The 17,880-nt window shown below is 41.0% G+C and overlaps 1 protein-coding gene across 2 annotated transcripts in view; it reads left to right on the forward strand.

Moving 5' to 3' along the window:
- Positions 1-17,880, forward strand: part of PIGG (phosphatidylinositol glycan anchor biosynthesis class G (EMM blood group)) — an 87,286-nt gene that overhangs the window by 9,160 nt on the left and 60,246 nt on the right. Inside the window, exons 2-5 of one of the 2 annotated variants that reach the window (XM_073595795.1) lie at positions 4,076-4,281; positions 11,812-12,021; positions 15,228-15,416; positions 17,039-17,177. In XM_073595795.1, coding sequence (XP_073451896.1) covers positions 4,076-4,281; positions 11,812-12,021; positions 15,228-15,416; positions 17,039-17,177 — 744 coding nt within the window. The remainder of the gene's footprint in view (positions 1-4,075; positions 4,282-11,811; positions 12,022-15,227; positions 15,417-17,038; positions 17,178-17,880) is intronic. The other variant, XM_073595804.1, reaches the window with a different exon arrangement.

The following is a 17,880-nucleotide window of genomic DNA, read 5'->3' on the forward strand; positions in this document are numbered from 1 at the left end:
GCGCCACCATCCCTGAGTAATATGTATGGTCAGAGAGATAATTTGGTGGGATTTTATGGGCGCCAAGAAAAATAAGTTTAAACAGACATCAAGATAAAAAATATAAATGACATTTTATTAGACAACGTTTAAAAATTTATGCTGGCTAGGCATAATATAGAGCCAACGGCGATACATATCAACGGAAGAAATCTGTTATTTCTGTTATTTCTTACGTTGATATGTATCGCTGTTGGCTCTATATTATGCCTAGCCAGCATAAATTTTTAAACGTCTAATAAAATGTCATTTATATTTTTTATCTTGATGTCTGTTTAAACTTATGTAGTGCCCTGCTCCTGTTGATCAGGCGCTTATATGTAAATTTATCTGTTAATACATGGTACAGACTTAATCTATGGCTAAATTAGCCTTTGTTCCAGCATTGGCTGTGTTGTGTGCAGTTTCACGCTGTCACCTGTAGGTGTCGTCACCACAGGCATGTGTTGAAAAGCAACAGGCTGAAGTGTATTGAGTGCTCTTCTTTCTCAGAAGCAATTCGGCAGAGGTGGTCCACTGCTATGCATTCTGGGAGAGAGTACTTAAGGGGCAGACGCCATTTTTGGTTCTCTTTTACCTGCTGGCCCTCCTGGCCTAAAGGTATGTGATGGCTTCCTTTCAGTCTCGGGACCATGTTGGCCCGAGGCTGCGTTACTAAAAGTGGGCCCAGAGGTCGTCTGGGGCCCGCTGGTTTAGAGGTGGTCTTGTGCTGTCTGTCCTGCGGGAAGAGGCCAAGCAATTGAGAAGATCCAGGGGAGGACTCATCTTGGAGAGGACCGTGCGGAAGGCTGGTGTCTCAAGAGGGGCCTGGTGACTCAATTGGAGGATGCATCCTAACCTAACTTACCGCACAGTACTGCCGGGTCAGCTTAAAGGTTCTGGTACTGTGTCGCTGTTCATCTAAAACCATTACGTCCTGTGGCAGAGGATCATATAGCTATTTTGTTTCTCTAAAGTCTGTGGCAGAGACTTTCTTTTTGTTCGTGCTCCATTCCGGCTGCTAGGTCAGTGTGAGAGACCTATCTGGGTGGGCAAAGATCTTTGGACTGAAGGTATAATCGTCTCCAAGATCTTCAATCCCTCAATGATCTGAAAAAGGTATTTGAATTTCCTGCAACTCCCTTTTCTACCTCTTCACTGCTACTTCTTTCAAGTTTTTCATTAAAGCATTGGAAAATTACTAAAGTGACTGGTGCGTACATTGTTGGAAACAAAGCTCAACATGGACTCTAGGTTCCTGATGTGGTGAAAGTACAGGTAAAGGGGTGATGGCAACAACCCAATTTATTTCAGCAGCTCCTTCGGGGGTTAGTGCTACACTTATTTTTCTTGGCAGCCATAAAATCCCACCAAATTATCTCTCTGACCATACATTTGGAAGACTTTTGTTTCCTTACAGAAGAAAGCAGGCGTTGATTCCTTTTCTATCACTTGTATACTGGCATTCTTACAGCAAGGGGTGGAAAGAGGGCTTTCTGTTAGCACCCTTAGGGTTCAGGTTGCTGCCCTGTCTCTGTTCATGGAAAAAAGACTAGCGGAGGAGCCTTTGATTAAAAGATTTCTCTCAGCAAGAACTAGACATACACCCAAAGTTGTTTAAAGTTTTCCCCCCAGGAATCTGTCGTTAGTTTTGAATGTTTTTGAACGGTTCAGAGCCCCCTCTGAACCGTTAGATGAGGCCTCTTTTGAAATTGATTACTTTAAAGATTACCTTTCTTCTGGCCATAATTTCTCGGAGAGGGATTTACGATTTGGAGTCCCTCTCTTGTAAATACCTTTTCTTGAGAATTTTAGAGGACAGGGTAGTGATTAGTCCTCATCCTTTTTTCTCCTTCCAATTTTCTAAGATTCCAGGAGGTAGTTTTTCCTAGTTGTTCCTCCCCCAGGAATTCAAAGGAGGAAAAATTTTGTTTTTTGGATGTGAAGAGATGTCTTTTCTACATTTTTTAGAAGTGCCTAGTGAGTTTAGGAAATCCTCCCAACTCTTAATTTCATTTAATAGCCCCTAAAAGGGGTCCAAAGCTTCCAAGAATTCCATTTCCAGATAGATTAGGGAAGCTATTTGTGTAGCTTACAGGTCGTCAGGTCAGACCCCTCCTACCAGAGTTAGAGCTCAGTCTACTAGATCTCTGGCCGCATCATGGGCAGGAAGAGCGGGAGCTTTATGGGAAGAGATATCCAAAGCTGCTGTCTGGTCCTCCTCTCATGCATTCATCAAGCATTATACAGTCCAGATGCTCTTCAGCCAGGACCTGTCCTTTGGTAGGAAAGTACTTCAGGCTGTTGTCCCTCCATAAGGCATAGAATCTTGTTTATTCAAGTAGCTGTCCTGGAAGATGAAGGGGGGAAAACCCCCGTTAGACTTACCGGTAACGGTATTTCCATGAATCTTCCAGGACAGCATCTATATTCCCACCCTATTCTTTATTTACTGGTCTCCTTATTTAACCTGGTGGTGTTTTTAGTGAGATTCTGTTATTCCTCTGCCTGGTACACTTTTGGTGGAGGTTTACTTGATCTTCAAACAACTGAGGGTCAGAGGCAAGGGAGGGGCCTTTAAAATTGTGTCTGATTTATGTTTCCTGTAGAGGGCGGAGCCAACCATCTCTCAAGTAGCTGTCCTGGAAGATTCATGGAAATACCCTTATCTGTAAGTCTAACGGGGGTTTTTGCTCTTTTTTTTTTATTTTTTCGATTTACTACTAAAAAGGGGCTTTTTAAAAGTGTCTTCTTTCCTTTTTTTTTTTTTTCCCTTGTAGTGTCTTATAAAAATACACAAAATGTTAGAATCCAACACAGGGGATTTATGATGGAGGGGGGATTAAAGACCTTAAATGTATTTTTTTTTTTTTTTTTTTAACCGGTTCAATACTGGGCATTTTCACCCCCTTCCTTCCCAGACCAATTTTTAGTTTTCAGCGCTGTCGCACTTTGTACCCAAACAAAATTGACGTCCTTTTTTCCTCACAAATAGAGCTTTCTTTTGGTGGTATTTGATCACCTCTGCGGTTTTTATTTTTTGCGCTATAAACAAAAGAAGAGCGACAATTTTGAAATAAACAAAATATTTTTTACTTTTTGCTATAATAAATATCCCAATTTAAAAAAAAAAAAAAAAATTTTTTCCTCAGTTTCGCCCGATACGTATTCTTCTACATATTTTTGGTAAAACAAATCGCAATAAGCATATATTGATTGGTTTGCGCAAAAGTTATAGCGTCTATAAAATACGGGATAGATTTATGGCATTTTTAAAAAAAATGTATTTATTTTTTTTACTAGTAATATCGGCGATCGCGATTTTTTTTTTTCGTGACTGCGACATTATGGCGGACACATCGGACACTTTTGACACATTTTTGGGACCATTCACATTTATACAGCGATAAATGCTATAAAATTGCATTGATTACTGTATAAATGTGACAGGCAGTGAAGGGGTTAACCACTAGGGGGACACAAGGGGTTAAATTATGTTTCCTAAGGGAGTGATTTTAACTGTAGGGGGCGGGGACGTACAAGGGGAGGAGACCGATCAGTGTTCCGCTGTACTGGGAACACAGATCGGTCTCCTGTCAACTGACAGGACGTGGATCTGTGTGTTTACACACACAGAGCCGCGGTCCGGCCCGGTTAACGGGCAATCGCGGGTGCCCGGCGGACATCGCGGCCACACGCACCGGGTCCTGAGCAACGCGGCGGGCGCGCGCCCCCTAGGCGGCCGGGAAGCCCAGGCCATCATATGACGTCCACCCAGGATGGGAGATCCCATCTGTGGACGTCATTTGTCTATGGCCAGGTGCTGAAGTGGTTAAACATACACTCCGCCAAGCTACATTAGTAGCTACTTGGCTGCTAATGTAGAAGAAACTTGAAAGCTGTTTCTTGGCATTACATGCAACATAATTTAATTCAATTTTCTTGATTTGTTCCACCTTGCAATGTGGTCACTGTAACTGAATGGATTTATTATACCTTTTTAAATTATTTTTAATTGAGCTGTCCGATAATATACTTCATTTGTAATCTTTTACAGGCTTGTCATCCAACTGGACTCGGCCTCCACATCCTCTTTTCAAGAGGGTTGTCATTTTTCTCATCGATGGCTTGAGACAGGACTTTATATTTGGAACAAAAGGCAAAGAGCACATGTCTTATATTACACAACTTATTCAGAAAGGAACAACACACAGCTTTATAGCAACAGCAACTGCACCAACGGTTACCATGCCACGGATTAAGGTTTGGGACTTCATTATAAATGATATGGTTTGAAGTACAATCCCACCTTTAGATCTTGTACCTCCTGTAACTTTGAATCTTTTTTCCACATTCTAATAAGCTCCTTTAAAGCAGGAGTCCGGCGACCAATCTTTTTTTTTTTTTATTTTTTTTTTTTTTTTAGGTCATTGAGACACTTTGCTAATCCCAAAATAATACACAGTTTGGGTGTAATATTTCCGCCTCTGTCTGTTTTTGTACTGAAAAATAACTTAATAAACTAACTTAACCACTTCCCGCCCGCCCTATAGCGGATTGATGTCCGGGAAGTGGTTCTGTTATCCTGACTGGACGTCATATGACGTCCAGCAGGATAACATGCCGCAGCGCGCCCCCGGGGGCGCGATTCGCGGCGATCGGTCCACCGATCTTGGTATGCCTCCGGCGGAGGCTCTTTACCACGTGATCAGCCGTGTCCAATCACGGCTGATCACGCTGTCAATGGGAAGAGCCATTGATCGGCTCTTCCTCACTCGCGTCTGACAGACGCGAGTAGAGGAGAGCCGATCGGCGGCTCTCCTGGCAGGGGGGGTCTGCGCTGATTGTTTATCAGCGCAGCCCCCCCTCAGATCACCACACTGGACCACCAGGAATCACCACTAGGACCACCAGGGAAGGGGCAACATGGATGGCCAGGTATGTACCCCATGGCCATCCACATGTGCCCAATCTGTGCCAATCAGTGCCCACAAATGGGCACTGATTGGCACCATTATGTCACTGATCTGCCCAGCAATGCCCAGATCTGCCCAGCAATGTTTTATCAGTGCCACCTGTCAGCGCCCATCGGTGCCACCTGTCAGTGCCCATCAGTGCCACCCATCGGTGCCACCCATGAGTGCCCATCGGTGCCACCCATGAGTGCCCATCGGTGCCACCCATGAGTGCCCATCGGTGCCACCCATGAGTGCCCATCGGTGCCACCCATGAGTGCCCATCGGTGCCGCCTATCAGTGCCCGTTAGTGCCACCTCATCGGTGCCCATCAGTGCCACCGTATCAGTGCAGCCATATCAGTGCCCATCATTAAAGGAGAAAACGTACTTATTTACAAAAAATTTTAACAGAAACAAAGAAAAACTTGTTTTTTTTCGAAATATTCGGTCTTTTTTTATTTGTTGCGCAAAAAATAAAAACCGCAGAGGTGATCAAATACCACCAAAAGAAAGCTCTATTTGTGGGAACAAAATGATAAAAAATTTGTTTGGGTACAGTGTAGCATGACCGCGCAATTGTCATTCAAATTGCGACAGCACTGAAGGTGAAAATTGGCCTGGGCGGGAAGGTGTCTAAGTGCCTGGTATTGAAGTGGTTAAAAAACTTAAAAAATGTAATGCTGGCTGTTTCCATCTTGCTTGTGGGCATGTGAAGCCCACAAGCAATGATTTCCTGGATGCGGTGAATGCTGTTCATTTACAGCTTGTTCACATGCATGATCATTGTTTCCGCACTGAATCTTGGGAAGCCTGACACTAAGCTCCCAGGAGACAGTGCGGTGCCGGGGAAAGGCAATAAACACACCTACTTCCATGGGAGGAGAGACAGGAAGTGCCACAATAAAGTACAATATAAAGGTAATTACAGCAATAAAAAAAAATTTGTGTGGCATTTGAACATCTATGCAGTTAACTGAAGGGGGTAAGATTAAGTTAAAAATTTGAGTGGAACCCCGCTTTAAGCTATTAATTGTGACCTGTGGTTTCTTCAGCAGCCTGGAATAAAGAAACAGGAGAAGGAGATAGATGTTGTTTTCACATTTACACTATTGTGTACTTGCAGTCAGTACTGATGTATGAATATCAGATACTTCTGGCGTAAAAACCACAAGGGTGGGCTGTATAGCACTTGTGAGTATTTGCACATATGCATGCACACGTGTAAAATAACTTTTTTTCTTTTTTTTTATTCAAGGGAGTGTGGCATACATACATGTTTGCACATATAGTGGGGGGGTATTTGATTCCCTTCTGCCCTGCTGATATTGTACATTTGCCCACTGACAAAGAAATGATCAGTTTATCATTTTTTGATAGGTTTGTTTTAACAGTGAGAGACAGAATAACAACAAAAATATCCATAAAAACACATTTCAAAAAAGTTATGAATTGATTTAGCATTTTTATAAGTGAAAAAGGGATTTAATCCCAGCAAGATTTCTGGCTCCCAGGCGTCTTCTATAAAGATAATGAGCTGATATTTAGGAGAACTCTCTTAAAGGAAGTGCTCCTAATCTCAGTTTGCTTCTGTGGACAAGTGACTTTTATACAGGTAACAATCAGTCAGATTCCAATATCTCCACCATGGCCAAGACCAAAGAGCTGTTCAAGGATGTCAGGGACAAGATTGTAGACCTACGCAAGGCTGGAATGGGCTACAAGACCATCGCCAAGCAGCTTGGTGAGGAGGGTGACAACAGTTAGTGCGATTTATTCACAAATGGAAGAAACACAAAATAACTGTCAATCTCCCTCGTCTGAGGCTCCATTCCGGGTCTCCCCTCGTGGAGTTTCAGTGATCATGAGAATGGTGAGGAATCAGCCCAGAACTACAGGGAATCTTGTCAATGATTGCAAGGCAGCTGTGACCATAGTCGCCAAGAAAACAATTGGTAACACACTACGCCTTGAAGGACTGAAATCCTGCAGCGCCTGCTCCCCCTGATCAAGAAAGCACATGTGCAGGCCCTTCTGAAGTTTGCTAATGAACATCTGAATGATTCAGAGGAGAACTGGGTCAAAGTGTTGTGGTCAGATGAGACCAAAGTCAAACCCTTTGGCATTAACTCAACTCGCCATGTTTGGAGGAAGAGGAATGCTGCTTATGTCCCCAAGAACACCATCCCCACCGTCAAACATGGAGGTGGAAACATTATGCTTCGGGGATGTTTTTCTGCTAAGGGGACACGGCAACTTCACCGCATCAATGGGATGATTGACGTGGCCATGTACCATCAAATCTTGGCTGAGAACCTCCTTCCCTCAGCCAGGGCATTTAAAATGGGTTCTGGATAGGTATTCCTGCATGACAATGACCCAAAACACATAGCCATGGCAGCATAGGAGTGGCTCAAGAATAAGCCCATTAAGGGCCGGGAGTGGCCTAGCCAGTCTCCAGACCGTAATCCCATAGAAAATATGCGGAGGGAGCTGAAGGTTTGAGTTGCTAAACGTCAGCCTCAAATTGGAGAGAATCTGCAAAGAGGAGTGGAAAAATCCCTCCTGAGATGTGTGCAAACCTGGTGGCCAACTGCAAGAAATGTCTGAGCATTGTGATTGCCAAGGGTTTTGCCACCAAGTACTAAGTCATGTTTTGCAGAGGGGTAAAATACTTATTTCACTCATTAAAATGAAAATCAATTTATAACTTTTTTGAAATATGTTTTTCTGTATTTCTTTGTTGTTGTTCTGTTTCTCACTGTTTAAAATAAACCTACCATTAAAATTCTAGACTGATAATTTCTTTGTCAGTGAGCAAACGTACAAAAATCAGCAGGGGATCAAATGCTTTTTTCCCTCACTGTATATGCGTGTACGCACGTGAAATATTGAGCTGCAACCCAGATTTTTGTATTTTTATTTATTTTCCACTGATCTATACATAGTGCAAGTTTTACGCGCCTGTGTGTACAGGCCCAAAACCAATGGGTTGCAAAAAACGCCTGAATCCCTAAAAATGTGGCGTTTTTAGGTTTCCGTTTTGCAAGAGACCCTATATGCAGATTCCACTGTCAGTGAGCAAGCCTGCAAATTGGCAGCTTCTAGTTAGCTATCATGTATTTACATTTGTAGAGTCTGTATGTGACGCAACCTATGCCAGAAGCTTTTTTTTTTTTTTTTTTTTTTTTTTTTTGTTTTCAAGCACTCGACGGCCACACACAGGAGCTGCTAGGGACAGTCAGCTAATGTTTACATTTACTGCGCCTATGCTGTGATGAGGCCATTGCTGCAATACAGATAGCATTGGGGGTGAAGCCTTTTGCTTTCCTGGAACCCAACATTCAGTGGACTGCACACAGGAGGAAGTTGGACATAGTTGGCTTATTTGCCAATTTCTTAATGAATGAGACAGCTCTTTAGAGATTGGACCTTGTTATTTAGTGTGCATTTAATGAAAAATCCAAAACAGTAGCGTGGATCAGAATACAGTGTAATACACATGGTTGCAAAGTGATGGTGGAGCATTTACGGAGTTAAAACGCTAAGGAGGCAGACCAGGGGCTCCAAGTCTAAACCTAGCCTTAAAGTGGTTGTTAAGCCACTTGTATAAAATGCTCCCATCCCCTCTGTATTAGAACAATAAGTTCCCCTGTGCCTGTGTTGTATCATAAATATGCTTACCTGTACTGATAACACACCACCTTCTTGATCAGTTGCCTTTTCTCTCCTCTCCTCTGCCAGCTGAGAGTTCCAAGGTGGGGGCGAGCACAGTCACTGACATCAGCTAGGGAGGAGAGGAGAGACAGAGCCTAGAGCAGGGAGCTAATGATGTGTTATCTGTACAGATAAGCATATTTATGATAAAACACAGACACAGGGGAACTTCTTGTTCTAATACAGAGGGGATTGGTGCTTTTTAGGTTAAGTATAAGAGCCAAGCAGACAATCTGAGAGGAGTGTTGACAGGAAGGGGGAAGAAGGGGGAGCTGAAGACAGGCACAGAGGAGAATAGGAGAGCTGCGTGTGATGCAGACACACACAGACTACGATCTCTTGGCTTAGCAGACATGGTAATCGTGGTCAGAACTTGGGGGGGGGGGGGGGGGGGATAGAGAGTCAGGACATGGCATTATTAAACAGCTATTGTAGGAGATACAGAGGGATAGTTTAAAAAGCAAAAGCACCATGCTGCTAATTGCACATTAAAGGCACAGGTGCAGCATTTTTTTTTTTGGGGGGGGGGTTAACAAACACTTTAACCCTTTAAATGATGTACCTGTGCCCCTTTGATGGCATCCATCCTGTACCACAGTGTAAATCCTCCCTAAGTGACGTCCTGTGTATAAATGGTGTGATAGTCTGTTGCTGCAGAGATTAAGGGCATTTATGTAGTTGCTTTGTGCTAATTTGCAGTTCATGTTTCTGCAGTGCTATAGCCAGTTAAAATAATTGTCACAGGTTGCTTAGTTACACTGTAATTATTCTTTTGTGCGTGTTCTTTTTATGTTGTAATAATTTGTTAGCAATTCAGTACATGCCTCATAACATGATTTCTTGTCTATCTACAAGTAGATATTACTACTAATGATTGCTACTTGCGCAGGCAGTGACCTCAATAGTATCAGTATACACTGCCACGGTTACAGGTGCTGGAATGGGGAACAATTCCTAGGGGATTGTGCTATCGCTTATTATTTCTGGTTGGCTGCAGCTGCTGATCGACATTTTGTTTTCCACCATGTCCATTTAACAGAAGTCACTCTAAGGCTGGCCATACAATTTTCTTGTACAATTTTCCTTTAGATTTACCATATAATATGAGGTCAAACATAAACACCTTCAATTTGTATGCAATCAAGCAGGCTTTTGCACTACATAGTTGAAGGTAAATCAAAAGGAAATTAACTAAGAATAATGTATAATGGCCAGCTAAAAGTGGATGTAAACCTGATTCATGATATTTGAGCTGGGCACATGTGTCTGTAGTGTTTTCTTATCTTTCTTCAAAGCTCTAAGTCCCATGGCTTTCTCCTGCTCCATTCTTCTGTTATCAGCATGATAACTTCTGACAAGTTCTCCAACAGCTGATAAAACCAGGCTGAATTTTGTGTCAGGGAGGGAGCTATAAATAGATTAGCAAAAAGTCTCTGCTTATCTGGAGGGGGGTGTGTGCCTTTCCTCCATTCAGCTGTCTCCCAGTGTAATCCAAGAATTCTCTCACAGTTCAGAATGAGGCAGTGAAAAATCTAACACCATCTGAACTTTCTAAACAGTAAATAAAGCTGAAGACAGCAGATATACATGTAAAACTTATGCAGGTGGATTTGTTTCATCTTTGTGTATCATCTGAGGCTATTCACTTCACTGGGTACATGTGAGGGTGTACATCCACTTTAAGAGCCCTTTCGCATTGGGCCGCGTTAGCATTAAAGTGCTGCTAGTTTCAGCAGCGTTTTAGTGGCGCTATTCGACCGCTAGTGGGGCGCTTTTAACCCCTGCTAGCGGCTGAAGGTGCCCATTCATTTCAACAGGCTTTTCTGTACAGTTTAGGTCACCTGCCTTTGTATTGTATCACTGTTGAGAGGTTCCTACACCTGGTGGTACCATCTATAATATACATGGTCAGTCCTTTTGGGAGGAGATTTTCTCCATGTTTATCTCCCTCCCTAATATGGTAATTTTTCACTTTATTCTTTTATGTGTTGTTCCAGAAGATGATTTGTGAAATCCAGAATTACTTGCCAGGAATTACTTATTTCCAGGACAGCAAGATCCCTGCCCTTTTGTGTTTTATGGGTTTTTTTTGTTTGTTTTTTTCTGTTCATATGTTTTTTTTTTAATATTACATCCTTTGGGTCTTGTTTACTATTGACCAGTTGGGAAGAAGGACTTCTTTTTTAATGTGTTTTTGATGAAGCGTTCCTATTAGATGGTGTGCCTGTCTTTCTTATGTGCTGTCCTAGAAGACACCTGGAAATGGAGTAACTCCTGAATTTTTTATTTGTAAAAATCTTTATGCTTGATCAGTGTGCCATTTACATTATTGCTGTGTAGCTATAGTCACATAGCTCTACGCTTACCGACAACATACTGCTTGTTTTCATTTCTGTGGTGTGTGTTGCATAGGAAATCTTTTCCCAATGTCATGACACTACATCACATGTTACCATGTACATCCAATAATTCTTAGACTGCATCTTTTGAAATGGCTGTAAACTTCAGACATGAAATATGAACAAAGCATATCCCTCTATATTGTGTAGTTGGCTCAATCCAGAGAACTAAGTGTCATTTCTGTCTGCTGCCTCATTCCTCTATCTGTAGGAGTCACTTCTGACAAGTTTTCTTGACACCAAGAGGTAAAATAGTTAACAGGGGAGGGATCTCCATTTGGTTGTCAGCCTCAGCTCTGTTCTTGTATGCTGTGTGAAGGGGGTGTCCTTTCTCTCCAATCAGCTCTCACTGAGCTCTGCAGAGCGTGATTTTAGCTCTCTGCCCCCTGTTTTCGGACAGTCGAGACAAGCTGTAAAAAAAATCTGCACTTTGAACGGCTGTAGCGAAGACTGCAGATAATCAAGTACAATGTATGTAGGAGGATTTGTTTAATCTCTGTGTATCGCCTAAGGAAAGTCACTTTTCTGGGAATATGTAAGACTTTAAACCACTTGAAATAGGATCATAAGGCCTGTCTTTAGGAAGGAATTTTAAGCTCCTTTTAAAATGTATTATTTGAAGTGAATACATGTATCAATTGCTTCTCTATTGAATTTTGTCTTTATTATGTCTTATTGATCAAAGCCATGTTATACCAAATCTAACCAATTCTATGATCGCAGGCCCTGATGACTGGCACCATACCTGGGTTTATTGACATCGTCATGAACCTTAACTCACAAGAACTGCAGGAAGACAATTTGATATGGCAAGCTAAGCAAGCAGGGAAAAGAATAATATTTTATGGTGATGATACTTGGATAAAACTTTTCCCAAAACATTTTGTGGAGTATGACGGAACAACATCCTTCTTTGTGTCAGATTTTACTGAGGTATGTTGGTTGTTCTAGTAAATCTATTTATTATTATTATTGTAATAATTATTATTATTATTATTATTATTTAAGGTACTTCTATAGCGCTGTCAATTTACGCAGAGCTTTACATATACATTGTACATTCACATCAGTCCCTACCCTCAAGGAGCTTAAAATCTAAGGTCCCTAACTCGCATTCATATACTAGGGCCAATTTAGACAGAAGCCAGTTAACCTACCAGCATGTCTTTGGAATGTTGGAAGAAACCGGAGTACCCGGAGGAAACCCACGCAGGCACAGGGAAAACATGCAAACTCCAGGCAGGTAGTGTCGTGGTTGGGATTCGAACCAGTGACCATTTTTACTGTTAGGCAAGAGTGCTACCCACTACACCACATGTAAGCTAAGTTTCTAAGATTAAACAAATTTTCAGTCAGATTTTTTTTTTATAATTTTGAATGTAGTGGGTTTTTTTATCACAGTCTGTTACATAATTGGGTTGGAAAAAGACAGAAAGAAGTCCATGTGGTTCAACCGATAAGAAAGGGGAAAAAACCCAAAAAAAAACAAACCGAAAACCACCATATTCAGAAGTCTATACCCACAGTTGATCGAGAGGAAGGCAAAAAAAAAAAAAAAACAATAAAGCATGATAAAGTTTGCTCCAGAGGGAAAAAAATATTTCCTAATCCCCCAGGAGGCAATCGGATATTCCCTAGATCAACAATCCCTGGTATTACCTATACATGTTAATGTCAAGTTATAACCACTTGCTGACCAGGCCTTTTCTGGAACTTCTTGTTTACAAGTTTAAATTTAGTATTTTTTGATAGAAAATTACTTAGAACCCACAAACATTATATATTTTTTTTTAGTGGAAACCCTAGAGAATAAAATGGTGATCGTTGCAATATTTTATGTCCCACTGTATTTGTGCAGCGGTCTGTCAAACACAATTTTGTGGAAAAAAAATAAATTAAACAAAATACAATAGTTACCTAATTTTTTTTGTATAATGTGAAAGATGTTACGCCGAGTAAATAGATACCTAACATGTCATGCTTTAAAATTGCGCAAGCTTGTTGAATGGCGACAAACTGCGGTACTTAAAAATCTCAATAACTTTTGCAGGTTACCTGTTTAAAGTTACAGAGGAGGTCTAGTGCTAGAGTTATTGCTCTCGCTCTAACGATTGCGGCGATAACTGTATGTGGTTTTAACACCGTTTACTTATATGGGCGTGGCTTTCATGTGCGTTTGCCTCTGCATACGAGCACGGAGGGATAGGGCGCTTTAAACTTTTTTTTTTCTTATTTATTTTTACACTGTCCCTTTTTTTTATTTATTTTTTGATCACTTTTATTCTTATTACAAGGAATGTAAACATTTCTTGTAGTAGAATTAAGCATGACAAAACCTCTTTATTGAGAGATCGAGGGTCAAAAAAGACCCCCGATCTCTCATTTACCTTTAAAAGCAGGAGAAAAATTTTGACACTTTTGACTTTAAAACTTTTTTTTTAATCATTTTTTTTATGCCCGAGAACCGGAAGTGACGTCAGAGGTCGCTCCGATCTTCCAAGGGCATAGAGCCGAGTGGGGGCCATCTTGTCTTCCTGCCTAGCCATCGGCTGCATCGGATCACTTTCGGGTTTACCGATGGCTCCAGTAAACCCTGAAAGGCCCAGGAATCGGCGGGGGCACCGCTGCCTCTAAATGTGATCTCGTGACAAATTCGCCGATGGGCTATCTTTTATTAGACGCCAAATCGCCCACACAAAAAAATGACATCAGGGGTTATGGCAGCTAGCTACTGCCATAACAACGGTATTTAACATCAAAGTAATGAGGTGTATATATACTGTGTGCGGTCGGCAAGTGGATAATTTGTGCATTTAGGAATGCATACAGCTCTTTTTTTTTAAATCGTGCCAGATGCCAGTCAGCAATTGGCCTAGAGTTCTTTGGTGGGAGGGCCTATTTTTGTTGGGGGTGTTCCCCTTCAATACACCCCTCCCCAAATTCTGAAGGGCATGTGGGCTTCAGGATAGCATTAGGGGCTGCATGCTCACCACTCCTTGCAGTGGAGTTACTAGCCTGTATGTTGGACTGATTCGTTTGGGGAGGGGGTGGTGGACATGCTGTTTTTGGTTTTGTATTTTTTTTTTAAAGGTTTAGGCCTCTTCCTCCATAAGCAAAAAATATTAATTTTCCAAATTTCAGAACCACTGCGATAAGTAAAGAGGGAATGTAGAAAACCAAATCTTATCTAAAAAAGAAGGCAATGTCGGGTGACTGTCCGAACTTCTGATCTTAATGCTTAAAGTGATACTAAAGTCTTGTGTGTTTTTCTTGTTTTTTTTTTTCGTTAACAATAACAAACCTGTTATACTTGCCTCCTCTGTGCAGTTTGTTTTGCACAGAGCAGCCCAGATACTCCTGTTCTCGGGTCCATCTTTGGTGCTCCTGGCCCCTCCCTTCTGTTGAGTGCCCCCACAACAAGCAGCTTGCTATGGGGGCACCTGAGCCGAGCCACAGCTCCCTGTGTCCATTCAGGCACTGAGCCGTGGTGCACCCCCTTTCTCTCATTGGCTTTCAACCAATGAGGAGTGGAGTCCCAGACAGCTTACTCTCGTGCAACATTGCTGGATCTAGATGGACCTCAGATAACTATTAGGGGGGCTGCTGCACACAGAAGATTTTTTATCTTAATGTATTGAATGCATTAAGATAAACCTTCTGCCTTTACAACCACTTTAAGGTTCAAGGCGTTAAGCCAGCCATACAGGGATTGAAATTTGGCCAGTTCAGCAGGAACTGGCCAAATTCTTCCATCTATGGGCAGACTGGTTGCACTAAAGTTATTGTATGAATCAACTTCAGTACAACCAACCTTTCAGGGTTTTTTTGTTTTTTTGTTTGATCACTGCCGTTGGCTATAGCTGCAGGAAGTGATCATCGTATTCTGACGGCTGGGAAACCTTCCGCTGTGCTATTGTATTCTGACAGTGTTTATGGGGAATCAAGCTATTTTTTTTTCCTTCAACCCTGCAGAATGTATGGCCTGCCTTAGGGGATAATAAAGTGTTTGGACCTGCATTACAATGCAGAAAATAGCATTTTCAAATAAAGAAGTCAACCGCTTACTTATTTTTTCAGAACAGGAATTTGTAATGTTTGTTTTCAGAAAAAATATTTTATTTATATAAATATTTCTCTAGGTTGACAAGAATGTAACCAGACACTTAGATGATGTTTTAAAGAGAAATGATTGGGATATGTTGATTCTTCACTATCTTGGACTAGATCACATTGGACATCTGACTGGACCACACAGTCATTTAATTGGACCAAAACTTTATGAGATGGACATTGTTTTAAAAAAAATTCACTCTGCTCTCTTGTTAAAGGTAAGACCCTTATCAAAGTTTTTTTAAAGGATAAGTTCATATTTAAAAAAAAATAAATAAATAAATGCACCTCTTTTTTTGCAAGTAAAAAAATGTGCATTTTATTTTTTTTCTTTACTTGGAGCCTGTAAAGCATTGCACCTGTGATCAGCAGATCGCAAGTGCCATACAGGACTCCTGCACACTTGTCAGTGTATCTGTCTGCTCATACCTCATAGGGGCAGGCGATAAACACTGACCGGAAGAGACTTTGAACTACATAGCACTCAACAGTGCCATTGTAGTTCTGTGAGAACTACAAGCCGACAGGTTGTCCGAACTTGTAGTTTCCCATTCACAGAACTACAATGGCACTGTTGAGTGTTCTATGTAGTTCAAAGTCTCTTCCTGTCAGTGTGTATCGCCTGCCCATATGAGGTATGAGCAGACAGATACACCGACAAGTCTTCAGGAGTCCTGTATGGCACTTGCGAACTACAAGCCAGCAGGTTGTCCGAACTTGTAGTTTCCCATTCACAGAACTTATCCTTTAGAAGGAAAGTATTATCAGTGGGCACACATTTTGGGTTAATAATGTAGTGTTTAAAATATTTATGTGAATCTATCTATCTTTATTTTTATTTTTTAACATGTTTACTGTTTTTGTGTATTAAATATAACAAAATCTAGATTAGCCACTAGCTGGAGCCCTGTAGTTTACTGCAGTCTTTCCGCCTCTCTGCTTAATATCTGTAATATGTCAGTCACATAGGGAAGTACCTTGTTTTTGGTGAGTCAGAAAACCTGTAGGCTTGCATTGTAATACAAGGAAGTAATGCTCTAAACACTGTATAGCGCTGCAGATTCGATCGGACATATGCAATGCAATTGTATGCAATGAGCCATCAGGGCTGCCGCAGTTTCTGCAAGTTGACTGAAACACACTGCACATTCTCTGCAGCTCAGGCCTTCAAACCATATAATACAGGTTGAATAAGTTAACCTAACAAAGTAGTTTTGTTGATCATTTATTAAGGTGTGTTTTATACATGAACATATTTTTAAACCCTTTAAAAGGAATGTATAATGGTTTTTACATATGTCTTTACTTATAATGGTCAGCACTAAAAATGAAATGAAAAATGGTTAGGTAAATATTTAACAATGTATATTCATATTTAAAATTTTCATATCCAGCCAGCAGGCAGAGTTTTTAATGTGTTTGCCAGATTAGTCTTCGTGTCCTGCTTAACAGAACTCAGTAGATGAAGCTAAAATGTACACACACAACTAAATCAAAACATGGACTCATCCCCTCCTTGTTTGGCTTTGCAGTGGTGGCTATAATGGAGATCAAATCTGTAACATTTACTGGGGATATCTTTCTACTGGGGTCCCAGAGAGATACAGAAAGGATCCAGTCAACCAGCATTTACTCATATTAGCACAGGAACCCTTTCACCTCTTTCACTTTTATTTTACTTCTTTGTATGCTTGGAGGACCCTTTTTTTTTTCTCTCTCTTCCATTTCTTTTTTCTCTCTCTATCATTATTCCAATTTATGAATCATTTTGACTTGTTTTTGTCTCAGACTTTCTGATTTGAAGCACATTTCAGAGTCTGTTTTATTTGCTAAATTATAGGATGAAGATTCTACTCCAAGTTTAATTGTTGTCTGTGGTGACCATGGTATGTCTGAAGTGGGCAGTCATGGGGGGTCTTCTGAAGAAGAAGTACAGACTCCACTGGTTTTAATAAGTTCAGCATTTCAAAACAAAGCTGGTATGTTGTATATCTTAGACTATAACTGGTCTTTTTTTTAACTGAAAATGCAGAATTAAAATGTGTTGACATTTTTTCTGAATGGATTTGACTCTATGAAAATACTTTTCCCTTGTAAGTACCTTTTGGAAAGAATTATGAAGGATGCATTGGAAGGATACTCAGGATCATGACATATCAAACAATTATAGACCTCATCATTGACCCAAATGGTGTAGGGTAACCATTGATTACCCAAAGTACATGAATTTTGCAAGTAACTTTATTGCCAATGGAACAGCTTTTAATTGGAATGGTGACAAAGATTAAAATGTGATTTCCAAGCTACACGGAATACTAGTAAACTAATGATGATTTGGGATAAGGTGGAGTGGAATAGAGGTTAACCAGCTACTGCTGTTTCACTTTTTGGACATTCAATCTGCAAGTTTTGGGTAACAGGTTATGCTAATGAGACCCATGTGATTCTCTAGATGCAGTGTAAAGTAGTCCTGCAAATGGGGAGTAATAGCTTTTGCAACCAGTCATTATAAAGAGGAGAAGCCTGCAGATGTTCTCATAGACTGATCTTTTCTGTCGTGTTTGGCCTTCTCATTCATCCTGCATAAAAAAAAAACACAAGTTTGCTGTTTGACCTGTATCTTTTGGATGCTACTTTAGAGGAGTTTTGCAAAATCTAAAGATCTTGAATGCTTATGGTGTG

The sequence above is a fragment of the Aquarana catesbeiana genome, linkage group LG01 (genome assembly GCF_042186555.1).
Source record: "Aquarana catesbeiana isolate 2022-GZ linkage group LG01, ASM4218655v1, whole genome shotgun sequence".
Taxonomy (NCBI): domain Eukaryota; kingdom Metazoa; phylum Chordata; class Amphibia; order Anura; family Ranidae; genus Aquarana; species Aquarana catesbeiana.